This window comes from Oreochromis niloticus, linkage group LG9 (assembly GCF_001858045.2).
Source record: "Oreochromis niloticus isolate F11D_XX linkage group LG9, O_niloticus_UMD_NMBU, whole genome shotgun sequence".
In the NCBI taxonomy this organism is placed as follows: Eukaryota; Metazoa; Chordata; class Actinopteri; order Cichliformes; family Cichlidae; genus Oreochromis; species Oreochromis niloticus.
Genome location: NC_031974.2, coordinates 32,959,338 through 32,973,617, shown reverse-complemented (window position 1 = coordinate 32,973,617; position 14,280 = coordinate 32,959,338). Strand labels below are relative to the sequence as shown.

The window sequence follows — 14,280 nt, the reverse complement described above, 5'->3', positions numbered from 1 at the left end:
CGCCTCAGGCACATCTGACCAATAAGCGGACAGAACATTCTCTGGTAGCAGAGGTGGGAAGTAATGAAGTACAAATACTTTGTTACTGTATCCCAAAAGGCTTATTCTCTCAGCTGACTGCAGGTTTCCCCAACCTTATAAACAGTCTTTTATCAGTGGTTGTTGATCAAATGTCAATAATTAATTTCCACAAAGAGCAGCAGGTCAGCTGATCACAGCCTGTACACTAAGAAAATCTACTGGAGCTTTTTTAAGAGTTCCCCCACCTGCTGAATCCACTTTAACCCCTGACTGTGCACATTTTCCTGTTTAGAGGAAAAGTCGCCCTCTACAATGTAGCAACAGAAAACAGATTTATGTCTTTTTATTTTGCACAGAAATAGAAACGTCCTCCCAACAGCTACTCTTACTTTCTTACTTTGAGTACATTTCAGAGTCTGTACTTTTTTACTTTTACTTGAGTAAAGAAGTTGAATGAGTACTTTTACCTGAGTATTTTTTAACAGAAGTATTTGTACTTCTACTTAAGTACAGAAAGTCTGTACTTTTGCCCAATCTGGTTATTAGTGACACACTTTGGTTTGCTTGGATTTCACTTGGATTGTTCTCTGTGTGAAAACAAACCGAACCACAGGCAAAAGTTTACAAACCGATCCGGAGCAGAGTAATCAAACTACAGGTGTGAAAATGCCCAAAGACATCCATCATGTCTTTGGGCGTGCAAACTAGTTAACCTGCACATGAAGGGTGAATAAGAACATTCTCTACAAAATATTGTTGAGTAGAAGGAACCACAGGGCACACCGTTTCAATCTTTTCTACTCTGACCCATGTGAGATGTCAATGGCACCATAATGCAGTGTTGACAATTGTCGGTCAGGAAAGTAAAGTTCAGATGCTGGGTGTTTCAGGTGTTTCAGGGGTGAGTGAAGCAAAACCTACAGAAATCAAATCGGGTGGAAATTGGGCTGAATGTGGTAGAAACTCCATGTCCACAACTTTGGAGTCTAGCAGAGTCAGAACAACAATGACATTTGTGTGTGAGGATATAAAGAAGTCACAAGACAGCAAAGATATTGTACCAACAAGAAAAAAAAAGAGTTTGGAAGTCTGGAGGAGAGAGAGAGACACCAGGAAACCCCCCCCACTAAACAGACTGAAGTTTGGGTGTCACCTCTACCCGGGTGGAAACGCCACCCACTTAGAATGGTTGTAACATGGCATCTTTGATGTATTGATGATAATAACTCAACACGAATGAGTGCACATCCCATGTTTTACAATTTGCAAAATAAATCAACAAACAGCCTTTTTACAAAAGACCTTTTGAATCTTAGTCCATTTTAGCCGCTTTTGTTTGGTGCTTGTATGAAATCTTAGTATGCTACTGTCAAAGGAGTTTGCAAAGAAAAGCGTCTGGACTTCTTTAAGTTGCTTGAAGACGTTTCACCTCTCATCCGAGAAGCTTCTTCAGTTCTAAGAAGTTCTTCAAGCAACTTAAAGAAGTCCAGACGCTTTTCTTTGCAAACTCCTTTGACTATGATGACCTGGATGACTGAGAACCTTCACAGACACTTAGTATGCTACTCGTTACTACTTCTCAAAATGGTGTAAAGGTGTTCAGAGAGTAACATCCCGTGTGTGCGTGCATGTGTTTGGCTGTACCTCCAGGATGACATCAGTCCTGGACAGGCAGCGTCCCCTGCAGAAGCTGACCTCCACATTGTCAAGTCGACAGTCTCCCTTGGTGATGTTGCGGACCTGCACATAGCGATGACACTCTTGCACAGGCTCACCTTGTGCAAACGCAGAGAGGAAAAGAGATACACTTAGGACAGAGCAAAGGAGAGGGAGCATATAATAAACTGGAAGCACTACTTTATAGACGATATTGTCTTTGCATTTGCATGAAATAACGGCAAAAAATGACAAAAAGGAGAAGACAGAGCAGAAAGCTCATTGCAGAAGGCAGGGTGACATTGCCATGAAATTTCCTCCACTGGGACAGAGATTAAAGCCCCAGTGTAGGTTAAGTAATGTAATCTCCCACTAATTGGGGGCTGAGGCACTTCCCTTTTAGCCTCCTCTAAACTGAACTGAAGAACATTCAAATCCATTTAAGTGGTCTGGAAGCCATGATATTGGAACAAATGAACCACAGTGACTTTATGTTTGCTCAGGAATAGATTGTTTTGCAAAAAGCAGCGTTTTAATTGCTCCTTTTGTTTCGTATCATCATACGTGGGAAAGCCTTACTCTGTGGATCCACTGATAGTTTTAAATGACTAAGATTATGGAACCTGATGGTCAGAAGTTTGGGAGTAAGGTCCAAGAATGTTGACTGATGGTATTTGGGACGCCTTTTCTGCCATCTGTATGCAGTACCAACCTGGAAACTGCTTTCTACACACTGGGCAGCAGCTGCCTGGTTCTTCCACCTTCACCTCCCCCTGAGAGAATCATACAAACAGAATAATGCAACATTTATGGACGGCTTATACTTGTTATGTCTAAGAAGGTTTCATTGACGAGTTAGAGCAGGCATTTCATCAAAAGTGCGAGTACACATATGCATGTGCATATCCACAAAAACATTAGCATCAACCCCTGAAAAATGAAGCCCATATGAAAGTGCCAGTACAGTTTCTGTGATGTGGCAACTAAAGGGTGAATCTTAATTTACATGTTCTGGTATCTTCAAATTCATAATGCTTTCATAATAGCTGTCTAATAACCGTTTAAGGTTAAGTTAAGGGCAGGCCCAGTTTAATTGAATTATCTGAGAACAACAACTAATTCAAAGTCTGAGTCTGAGGTAATGTAACTCCCGCAAACATGAGAGTAGCTTCACCCAGAGCACATGTTACTGTCCTGAAAGGGTCTGGTGAAGGTCGAGAACGTTATGCTGCCTGTAACATCGTTCAGCACCAGTTTGGTGGCGTGTCAGTGATGGTCTGGTGCCGATCTGGGAGGAGATCCCCCAGGAAACCATCCCGGAGCATGCATGCAAATATGTGTGGGCCATACAATCACCCAATGTGATACCCTGTTGTTCCTAATAAGTTGTCCACTCCATAGCAGTATAGAAATCCAGCATGATTTTTCCCCCCATTGAGATCTAATGCGTTTTCAAAATGTTCATTAATGTTTTTGAGCACGAGCACCAATAACTCATCATTAGCCGATAACTCAAACCAACATCAGGCTTCAAACACAGAAACCAGTGACATGAGTTTGAATAAGTCTGTGGTTCTCACACAGCACAGACAAAGTGAAATTCAAATGACAAACAAGTACCAAGAATTTCATGGTCACTTGAGGCTGGTTCGAAAGTGAGTTTGTCTTTGCAGACTCATGTTTAAATGTCTAATGTCACAAAAATAAATATATATACCACATGGAACATTTTACAGTTTATCTAGAGATAGTTCTGCCCTGCATAAAAACTGTGTAGCGATGAAACTCAAGGTGTAATTACATGAACCCGCTGGGAGGGTCTTTTTACCAAACAAGTGATGCAGAGAGAAGGATGAGGAGGGAGAAAATGACATAGAGCCAGGCAGGCAGAATGGAAAAGGGACAGAAATAAGAAGCAGAAAATGACACATGAAGACCAAAAATAGCACATGAAAGAAACTGTGACGTAAGGACACACAGGACACAGACAGAGGGAATAAAGAGAAATCCAGAACAGTCCAGAGAAAAGCAAGGTGTCCTGTGATGTCCCCGCCTGAGAATAGCTGCTGTTAGCATGCAGAGTCACACACAGACCCATCTATAGCATCACTCTAGTGCACACACACACACACACACACACACACACACACCTCTTGACTGTTCCTCCTGAGTGTTCCTCCCACTCGGCACTGCTGCCAGCCTTCCCTCAGGGCTCCCTCAGGGACGAAGGAGCCTACTCACTTAAAAGGGTGAGAGGTCATGAAGACGACTATTTTAAGTTGTGTGTGTGTGTGTGTGTGTGTGTGTGTGCGTCGCAGGGGATGGAAACAGGTAGGAATGGGTATTCCTGTTTATTTCAGAGAAAACGATCTGAGCATCAAAGTGTGTTGTTTACAGGCTGTTGGGGGAATCGTAGCGCTTTTAATTGGTGTAAATGATCAGCGTTTGAGAGGAAAGCATCCTAACAGCTTTGACATTATAACAAAGCCCTCAATGCATTACCTTAAAAAGATAGATCCGCTCCCAGCAGAGCCACGTGCAGCTTACAGATTTCAATTTTAAACAAGTGACATGTTTAACTGTAAGCTCATAAACAGCAAAGCACACTGACAGTCACCCATTCTCAGCCTGGCAGCAGAGGGAACGCAGGGCATTAAACGACCTTTCCATATTGTTTTGGATAAGGAGGGCTTTCACTGAGCCATCACGTGGTCAACAGTTACACAACCGAGCCCCTCCAGAGACAGAGTGCACTACGCTAAAGAACTGCTGCACCACAGGTGGAGCACTGGGAAGACCGTCGACTTTGTGGAGCTTGCTGTGCAATCAACCTCTCTCTTCAGGTTGTGGTTGTCAGCTGAATTTATTTTTACACTGGCCTTTACACAGTGCTGCTGTGCTAAAGATATAAATTCAGCGCAGTGTGTCAAGGATGAGACAGCTAACTTTTCTACTGCAGCTCATCTGAACTTCACCACAGTGGTGAGAAGATTTAAAGTGTCTGTTCAGCCCACATTACACACAGGATATATTCTCACTGATTGCAAATCCAGACACTTTCACTGGACTGTTAACTTTGATTCTGCAGGTCCCACTGAAGCTAAATCCATGCCAATTATGTTAAGTCCTTTTACGATCCTTATCTTCATGTTTGCAGGTGGTCAGTGAAAAACACACTGGCCTGGACTGGGATGGAGATCTGTCCAGTAGCTCTTCTCTTATTTCAGTACCGTTTGATAATATGCTATTGCACAGTACATTAACCTTTATTTTCAAGTATTTTCGATTGGCTTTGGACTCTCTACTCATTCTTTCGAATTTATGAAATTTTCATATTTGAGTTTTGTATTTTCTAGTGGCCTCTCCCTTAGAGATAGGGTGAGAAGTTCAGCCATCCGGATGGGCTCAGCAGAGTAGAGCCGCTGCTCCTTCACATCGAAAGGAGCCAGTTGAAGTGGTTTTGGCATCTGACAAGGATGCCTCCTGGGCGCCTCCTGAGTGAGGTGTTCCGGGCATGTCCCACCAGGAGAAGGCCCCGGGGCAGACCCAGGACACGCTGGAGAGATTATACCTCTCGGCTGGCCTGGGAACGTCTTGGTGTTCAATTCAATTCAATTCAATTTTATTTATATAGCGCCAAATCACAACAAAAGTCGCCTCAAGGCGCTTTATATTGTACAGTAGATAGCACAATAATAAATACAGAGAAAAACCCAACAATCATATGACCCCCTATGAGCAAGCACTTTGGCGACAGTGGGAAGGAAAAACTCCCTTTTAACAGGAAGAAACCTCCGGCAGAACCAGGCTCAGGGAGGGGCGGGGCCATCTGCTGCGACCGGTTGGGGTGAAAGAAGGAAAACAGGATGAAAGACATGCTGTAGAAGAGAGACAGAGATTAATAACAGATATGATTCGATGCAGAGAGGTCTGTTAACACATAGTGAGTGAGAAAGGTGACTGGAAGGGAAAAACTCAATGCATCATGGGAATCCCCGGCAGCCTACGTCTATTGCAGCATAACTAAGGGAGGATTCAGGGTCACCTGGTCCAGCCCTAACTATATGCTTTAGCAAAAAGGAAAGTTTTAAGCCTAATCTTGAAAGTAGAGATAGTGTCTGTCTCCTGAATCCAAACTGGAAGTTGGTTCCACAGAAGAGGGGCCTGAAAACTGAAGGCTCTGCCTCCCATTCTACTTTTAAATACTCTAGGAACAACAAGTAGGCCTGCAGTGCAAGAGCGAAGTGCTCTAATAGGGTGATATGGTACTACAAGGTCATTAAGATAAGATGGGGCCTGATTATTTAAGACCTTGTATGTGAGGAGCAGGATTTTGAATTCAATTCTGGATTTAACAGGAAGCCAATGAAGGGAAGCCAAAACAGGAGAAATATGCTCTCTCTTTCTAGTCCCTGTCAGTACTCTTGCTGCAGCATTTTGGATTAGCTGAAGGCTTTTCAGCGAGTTTTTAGGACATCCTGATAATAGTGAATTACAGTAGTCCAGCCTGGAAGTAATAAATGCATGAACTAGTTTTTCAGCATCACTCTGAGACAGGATATTTCTAATTTTAGAGATGTTGCGCAAATGGAAGAAAGCAGTCTTACATATTTGTTTAATATGTGCGTTGAAGGACATGTCCTGGTCAAAAATGACTCCAAGGTTTCTCACAGTGTTACTGGAGGCCAAGGTAATGCCATCCAGAGTAAGAATCTGCTTAGATACCATATTTCTAAGATTTTCAGGGCCGAGTACAATAACCTCAGTTTGATCTGAATTAAGAAGCAGAAAGTTAGCGGCCATCCAGGTCTTTATGTCTTTAAGACATTCCTGCAGTTTAACTAATTGGTGTGTGTTACCTGGCTTCATGGATAGATAGAGCTGCGTGTCATCTGCATAGCAGTGAAAATTTATGCTATGTCTTCTAATGATGTTGCCTAGGGGAAGCATGTATAATGTAAATAGAATTGGTCCTAGCACTGAACCCTGTGGAACACCATAATTGACCTTAGTGTCTGAAGAGGACTCTCCATTTACATGTACAAATTGGAGTCTATTAGATAGATATGATACAAACCACTGCAGTGCAGTACCTGTAATACCTACAGCATGTTCTAATCGCTCTAATAGGATATTATGGTCAACAGTATCGAATGCAGCACTGAGGTCTAGCAGGACAAGCACAGAGATGAGTCCACTGTCAGAGGCCATAAGAAGATCATTTGTAACCTTCACTAAAGCTGTTTCTGTGCTGTGCTGAGCTCTGAAACCTGACTGAAACACTTCAAATAAGCCATTCCTCTGCAGATGATCAGTTAGCTGTTTGACAACTACTCTTTCAAGGATGTTTGATATGAAAGGAAGGTTGGAGATTGGCCTATAATTAGCTAAGACAGCTGGGTCTAGAGATGCTTTTTAAGTAAAGGTTTAACTACAGCCACCTTGAAGGCCTGTGGTACATAGCCGATTATTAGAGAGAGGTTGATCATATTTAAGATCGAAGAATTAATTAATGGCAGGACTTCTTTGAGCAGTTTTGTAGGAATGGGGTCTAAAAGACACGTTGATGGTTTGGAGGAATTAATTATTGAAGTTAACTCAGAAAGATCAATTGGAGAAAAAGAGTCTAACTTAACATTGATGGTACTAAGAGTAGCTGTAGATAATATTACATCTGTGGGATGATTATTGGTAATTTTTTCTCTAATGATAAAAATTTTATTTGTGAAGAAGTTCATGAAGTCATTACTAGTTAACGTTAAAGGGATTGTTGGCTCAGTAGAGCTCTGACTGTTTGTCAGCCTGGCTACAGTGCTGAAGAGAAACCTGGGGTTGTTCTTATTTTCTTCAATCAGTGACGAATAGTAAGATGTTCTGGCTTTGCGGAGGGCTTTCTTATAAAGCAGCAAACTATTTCTCCAGGCTAAATGATGATCCTCTAAATTTGTGACACGCCATTTCCTCTCCAGCTTACGAGTTATCTGCTTTAGGCTACGTGTTTGAGAATTATACCACGGAGTCAGGGACTTTGGATTTGAGGCCTTAGTTTTCACAGGAGCTACAGTATCCAGAGTCGTACGTAGTGAGGAGGTAAAATTATTAACAAGATAATCGACCTCTGTTGGAGTAGCGTTCAGATAGCTGCTCTGCTCTATGTTGGTACAGGGCATTGAAGATGATAACAGTGGGTGGATTATATTCTTAAACTTAGTTACAGCACTTTCAGAAAGACATCTACTTTGATAAAGTCTACTCTCCACTGCTGTGTAATCAATTATTGTAAATGTAAATGTTATCAGGAAATGATCAGACAGCAGAGGGTTTTCAGGAAACACTGTTAAATGTTCAGTTTCTATGCCATATGTTAAAACAAGATCTAGAGTGTGATTAAAGTGGTGGGTGGGTTCTTTTACATTTTGAGAGAAGCCAATTGAGTCTAATAACAGATTAAATGCCATGTTGAGGCTGTCATTTTTAGCATCTACATGGATATTAAAATCACCCACAATAATTATTTTATCTGAGCTGAGCACTAAATCAGATAAAAAGTCTGAGAAATCAGAGAGAAACTCTGTGTAAGGCCCAGGTGGACGATAGATGATAACAAGTAAGACTGGTTTCTGAGTTTTACAGCTGGGGTGGACGAGGCTAAGCATCAGGCTTTCAAATGAATTAAAAGTCTGTCTTGGTCTTTCGTTAATTAATAGACTGGTGTTCAACCCAGACAAGCTGGAGGAGGTGGCTGGGAGAGGGAGGTGTGGGCTTCTCTGCTTGGGCTGAAGATGGATGGATGGATGGATGGATCGAAGGATGGATGGAAGGATCGGGAGGCAGAGCCTTCAGTTTTCAGGCCCCTCTTCTGTGGAACCAGCTTCCAGTTTGGATTTGGGAGACAGACACTATCTCTACTTTTAAGATTAGGCTTAAAACTTTCCTTTTTGCTAAAGCATATAGTTAGGGCTGGACCAGGTGACCCTGAATCCTCCCTTAGTTATGCTGCAATAGACGTAGGCTGCCGGGGATTCCCATGATGCATTGAGTTTTTCCTTTCCAGTCACCTTTCTCACTCACTATGTGTTAATAGACCTCTCTGCACTGAATCATATCTGTTATTAATCTCTGTCTCTCTTCCACAGCATGTCTTTATCCTGTTTTCCTTCTCTCACCCCAACCAATCACAGCAGATGGCCCCGCCCCTCCCTGAGCCTGGTTCTGCCGGAGGTTTCTTCCTGTTAAAAGGGAGTTTTTCCTTCCCACTGTCGCCAAAGTGCTTGCTCATAGGGGGTCATATGATTGTTGGGTTTTTCTCTGTATCTGTTATTATAGAGTATACTGTACAATATAAAGCGCCTTGAGGCGACTTTTGTTGTGATTTGGCGCTATATACATAAAATTGAATTGAATTGAATTGAATTGAATTGAATTGAATTGAATTGAATTGAATTGAATCGAAGGATGGATGGATGGATGGATGGATGGATGGAAGGATCGAACGACAGATGGAAGGATGGATGGATGGATTGATGGATGGATGGATGGATGGATGAATGATGGATGGATCGAAGGATGATGGATGGAAGGATCAAAGGATGGATGGATGGATGGAAGGATAGATGGATGGATGGATGAATGATGGATGGAAGGATGGATGGAAGGATCGAAGGATGGATGATGGAAGGATGGATGGATTGAAGGACGGATGATGGATGAATAATGGATGGAAGGATGGATGGAAGGATGGATGGATGGATGGATGGATGGATGAATGATGGATGGATGGAAGGATCAAAGGATAGATGGATGGATGGATGGAATGATTGAAGGATGGAAGGATGGATGAATGATTGATGGAAGGATGGAAGGATCGTTGGAAGGATGGATGGATGGATGGATGGATTGAAGGACGGATGATGGATGAATGATGGATGGAAGGATGGATGGATGGGAGGAAGGATGGATCCCCATGCCTGTCTCGGTCTCTCTGTATTCAGTCTCTGTGATTACATTTGCAGTCCTGTCCCTGTGTCTTTGCCCTTCCTGCTCTTATGTTTCATCCCATCTCTTCGTCCGTTTTTCTCCAGTCGCAGTGTCAAGTTCACATGTCTAAATCTCAGTGTCACTTCCTGTTTAATTAGTCTCCAGTCTCATGTGAGATGTTCAACTTGCTTCCTCTGTCTCGTTCAGATTTTGGTTTTGTTGAGCTGTGTGTCCATGTGTCTCCATGTCCGTTAATATCCCCATTAGTCACCTTTGTCAGTTCCTAGCCACTGTTTGCTTTAATCAGTGTTAATAAAGCTGAGATTTTGAGTTTAGTGCTGTCTAGGTCTACTCCCTGTCTGCCACACACCCATACTTAATGACCACATTACATTTGTTTCTAATTTTGAATAAACTTCTGCAAAACTAACAACACTTTCCATGGTTGTTTTTAGAGTTAGCAAATGTTAGCGAAATGTTATGCAAGTTAACACAGAGTTGGTAAAAAGATATCTGTACAAAGATACTAAACTACCTTGTGCAGTTAGTTGGTGTGTAGACTGAGGCAGAGATGTGCACCGAAGAGCAGCAGTTGGCAGAACACCACCCATAAACCCCAGGAATGAAAAGCAGTGGGGAAAAAAACACTTTAAACAAAGAGAGGTATTGATAGAAATGTGTGATGTACAGGAGTTCTTTTCTTCCTTTCATGTGTGATAGATGTGGCGTTATTGAAGGAGCACCATCACACTTTCAGCTTTCGGAACAATACAGAGTTCAGGCAGGATGTAATTTGGGAATGTTCGGTTATTCCCCAATAGGATAATGACTCATCCTTCCAATCAAAGGCAAACAACCAAAGGCCAGAAGCAGTTATGGTGACAACAAAAGTAATATTACTAAACCGGAAATGTGCATTGCCCTTCAGTTTTAGAAGTTGACACAGCAAGACACCTTCTCCGCTGCTACGTTGGAACAGAAATCCTTCCACAAGATGTAAGAGACCGTCTTTGCTTGGACGTAACCGTTTCGCTGCTGTGTCCTTATCTGTACTTTGCACAAAGCCTGACTTCTTTTCTTCACTAAGGGATATTTTTATTATCATGCAGAATTCCATCCATATATTATTTTCCCTACTTTTATCTTTTTCTTTGTGCTTTCTAATTCATCCTGGCAGACACGACCAGCGTGGGGGCTTCTGGACATGTTCACCTTTTTACAATGAAACAAACATGATGACAAGAATGAACTAAATAAGAAGAAAGGGTGAAAATTAGTGAGAAGAAACAATGCAAAATTAAGTTTACAAGAAGAAAAAATCATGACAGAACATGATGTGATGCCTCCACAGACCATAGTTACAGGGCAGCACTGAATCCACCTCCACGTGATACCAAAAGTTCCACCTGCCTCAGGAATACAAACATGAATTAATATTTTATACAAAGTTTGCTCATCTGCTCTGGGGTGTACAGCATGAATGCTCTGAATTCTCTTTGATGGCCAAACATTAACTGGTGTGTGACTAAGCACTGGGAGTCAGAGACCATCACCAGCACAGCCATACAGTTACCTAAAGCAGAGGAAATCTGTTTGATACATAATGTTATTAAGTTATCCAAAGTGTAATCTAAACTCCAGTTTACATGAAGTCAGAGACATGACATCAAATGCTGAACAGAAATGGATAATAAGCTGCTAAAGATGAGGTTGCTGTGCACACCTGTATGCAGGGCCTAGCACATTTTATCGACTCCTTTTTCTTGCCTGAGATTGTTTTTCCCATATTTCCCTTAAGGGCTTTGACCTAGCCCCGCCCAGAGTGCATAACCCACCCACCCAAAAAGCCAAAACAACCTCAAACAGGATTAACAATTCTAAATCACTTGCACTTGTCCATTACAATTGCCAGAAATTTTAAGTCCTTCAATGCATCAATCAATTCTTTTTCATCATCTAATATAAGACAATATAAACCTGAAATAATTTGAAACTAAATAAACAAGAAGCTGAAAACTTTTTGGTCTTCCATTTATGCAAGATTAGAGCTAATTTAGTTCAGTTAGTTAGTGAAGACACAGAGTACAAATCAACAAAACTATATTACGCTTAAATAAGTAGCCAGTGTCTCACTGGAGGTAGAAGGCTATGGTGAAGACAAAAGGGCAGGCTCGTGGGAGGACTGGAGAGTCAGGTATTGATCTGTTTCAGCCAACATCCCACACATTCTTCAGCGGCAGAGCATTTTGTGCCTCACTCAGACTAATTTAGATGTTTGCAACCTCCAGAGATGTTAGGTGAGTTGTAGCACCCGGGGTAGCTGTGGCAGTTGACTGCACTGATGTGTTTGTCTGAGAGACTAATTATGCCTCTGTACGTAAATCTTTATCTCAGATTAGCCGTGTTTGCAGAAGGGCAAAGTGCTGGGACTGCAAATGCACATTTTAGGTACACGTTTGTCAGCAGCTGCTGTGTAGAAAATGGTTCCTCCTCATGTGTATGTTATTTCTGGGGACCAATATTTCTGTCATGTCAAACATCCTTAGAACACCTTCAAAACTTTAAGACACATCAGAACTCAAAAAAGCTGGACATCAGCACTGATATGAACTGGGTAATCTGTTAGGAACGCAAAGATTCCACATCATTTGTGGGAATTGATAAGTATCAGTCTACAGAGGGCTACATTTAAAAAAAACCTGAATATGACTTTTAATGAAATTTCATTGACATAACACAAAATGTTACTCTGTAGTTTCTATGGCCCCAACAAGCTTATATGCATGCCTGACAATGTTTAGGAGATATCCTCCCAGATCTGGACCAGGCCATGAGCTCAGTTTGAGGTGTCCTACTGGAGTGAGGGTCAGGTAAGCATGGGGGCCAGTCAATGGTATCAATTCCTTCATGTTGTAAGAACTGCCTGCATACTCTCCCCAGGATCACCAGGAAGAACCCAGGATGCACTGCACTGCTGTAGGGTGTCATAATGGGTCCATAATGTCAGTCAGAGTACTGTTGCCTAGCCTCTGGAGGTCTGTGTGCTCCTCCATTGATACGCCTCCCCAGACCATCACTGACCCCCCACCAAACTAACGTCCAGTTGCAGGCAGCTTCTCCAGACCCTTTCACGTGAAAAGCACGAGACACAAGTGGCGGACCTGCCAATTCTGGTATTCTATGGCAAATATAACAAAGCCGGGCAGTGAGCACAGGGCCCACTAGAGGATGTTGCGCCTCAGGTCACCCTCATGAAGTCTGTTTCTAATTGTATGGTCAGAGATGGTGCTCATCATGTTCCTCTTTACATGAGCAGATACCGGTCCTGCTGATGGGTTAACCCTGGTTGAGTTGGACTACCTGTGTAACCTCTGTAGGGTCCAGGTTTCCCTCGTGCTACCAGCAGTGACACTGACGCTAGCCGAGCACAAAACTAGTGAAAAAACAATCAGAAAAGATGAGAGGGTAAAACGTGTGAGTGGCCTCCACCTTCAAAGCCTCCTGTTTGGGGGAATCTCATTGTTGCTTCTCTAATGCAGCTGTTGTTCATTTCATTATAACACCTAAACTGATCAACAGCCCCTCTGCTACTGAACTGACCACATCAGTATCCCCTGATGTCCTCTGATTAAACAGTCCACCTTAAAAAGTCTGTATCTGTGTGTATATAAAGTAAAGTGAATAATCAAACCCATGTTGTTTTAGAGTGCAAGTGTCTGAGTCTCACCTCATCGCAGTAAAGTGGAGGGCACCTCAGCCGGCACAGTTTCCTCCCGTTCACACAGCTGCATGACAGACAGTCCTCCTCCCACTCTGATCCAGCCTGGCTCACACACACACACACGCAATATCCATATTTATACACCAGACGCTGTAATTGGGTTGATGCCTCAACAGCCCATTACCCTGCATGCACACTGGCATGAGTGCAGGTTTGATGAAAGTGCAACTAGTCTTAGGGTTTTGGAGCAATTTCTTCAGTGAATCCACCCAAACTGTTGTGGATTTCAGCTGATTGTGGCACACTGCAATGCTATAATTATAACAGTGCATTATACAGATGTATCTCATGTGTATGTGTTGCATATAGGAATAACTGTGCTCAGTTTTAGAAGTGGCTTTGCAGCTCACACTGAGCCATTTGGTAGCGTCTTGGGGTGGCTGATTAGAAAACCATAGAGGGTCTTTATATGGACATGACTCAAGTAGCTGACAGAAAGAGAGAGAAAGAGTAGGCAGGCAGACGGAACGAGACGGGAGAATAACGCAAAAGCTGGGGCGGACAGAAGGAGAGAAAGAAAGAGGAAGAGGAGGATGCAAGGAGAAAATGAAAAAACTGTGAGGAGAAGGCGAGACAGAGAAAATTAAAGAGAAAGACCTCAGAAAGAAAGAAGAGCAGACCTGACCTCTTGTCAGGGTAAGATTAATTGTTATAATCCTCTAATACCCACTCCTTCATAAATAATTCCTGGCAGGCTTGCCCAGTTGCCGTCCGAGTGCTGGCTTTAACAGCACTTCCTACATAATTGATGAGGGCTGAGGGCTGAAGGGGCACAGTGGCTTAATGTGTCCTGTTGAGCTTGTCACTCATCTTCTAATAGGCCCTTCTTTATGAGTAAATAACAC

The 14,280-nt window shown here is 42.5% G+C and overlaps 1 protein-coding gene across 1 annotated transcript in view; it reads right to left on the bottom strand.

The window, feature by feature from the left end:
• Positions 1-14,280, bottom strand: part of sspo (SCO-spondin) — a 100,112-nt gene that overhangs the window by 11,355 nt on the left and 74,477 nt on the right. The window contains exons 114-116 of the mRNA XM_025910190.1: positions 13,382-13,477; positions 2,390-2,450; positions 1,666-1,796 (exon numbers count right to left, since the gene is read on the bottom strand). Of these exons, the coding sequence (XP_025765975.1) occupies positions 1,666-1,796; positions 2,390-2,450; positions 13,382-13,477 (288 nt within the window). The remainder of the gene's footprint in view (positions 1-1,665; positions 1,797-2,389; positions 2,451-13,381; positions 13,478-14,280) is intronic.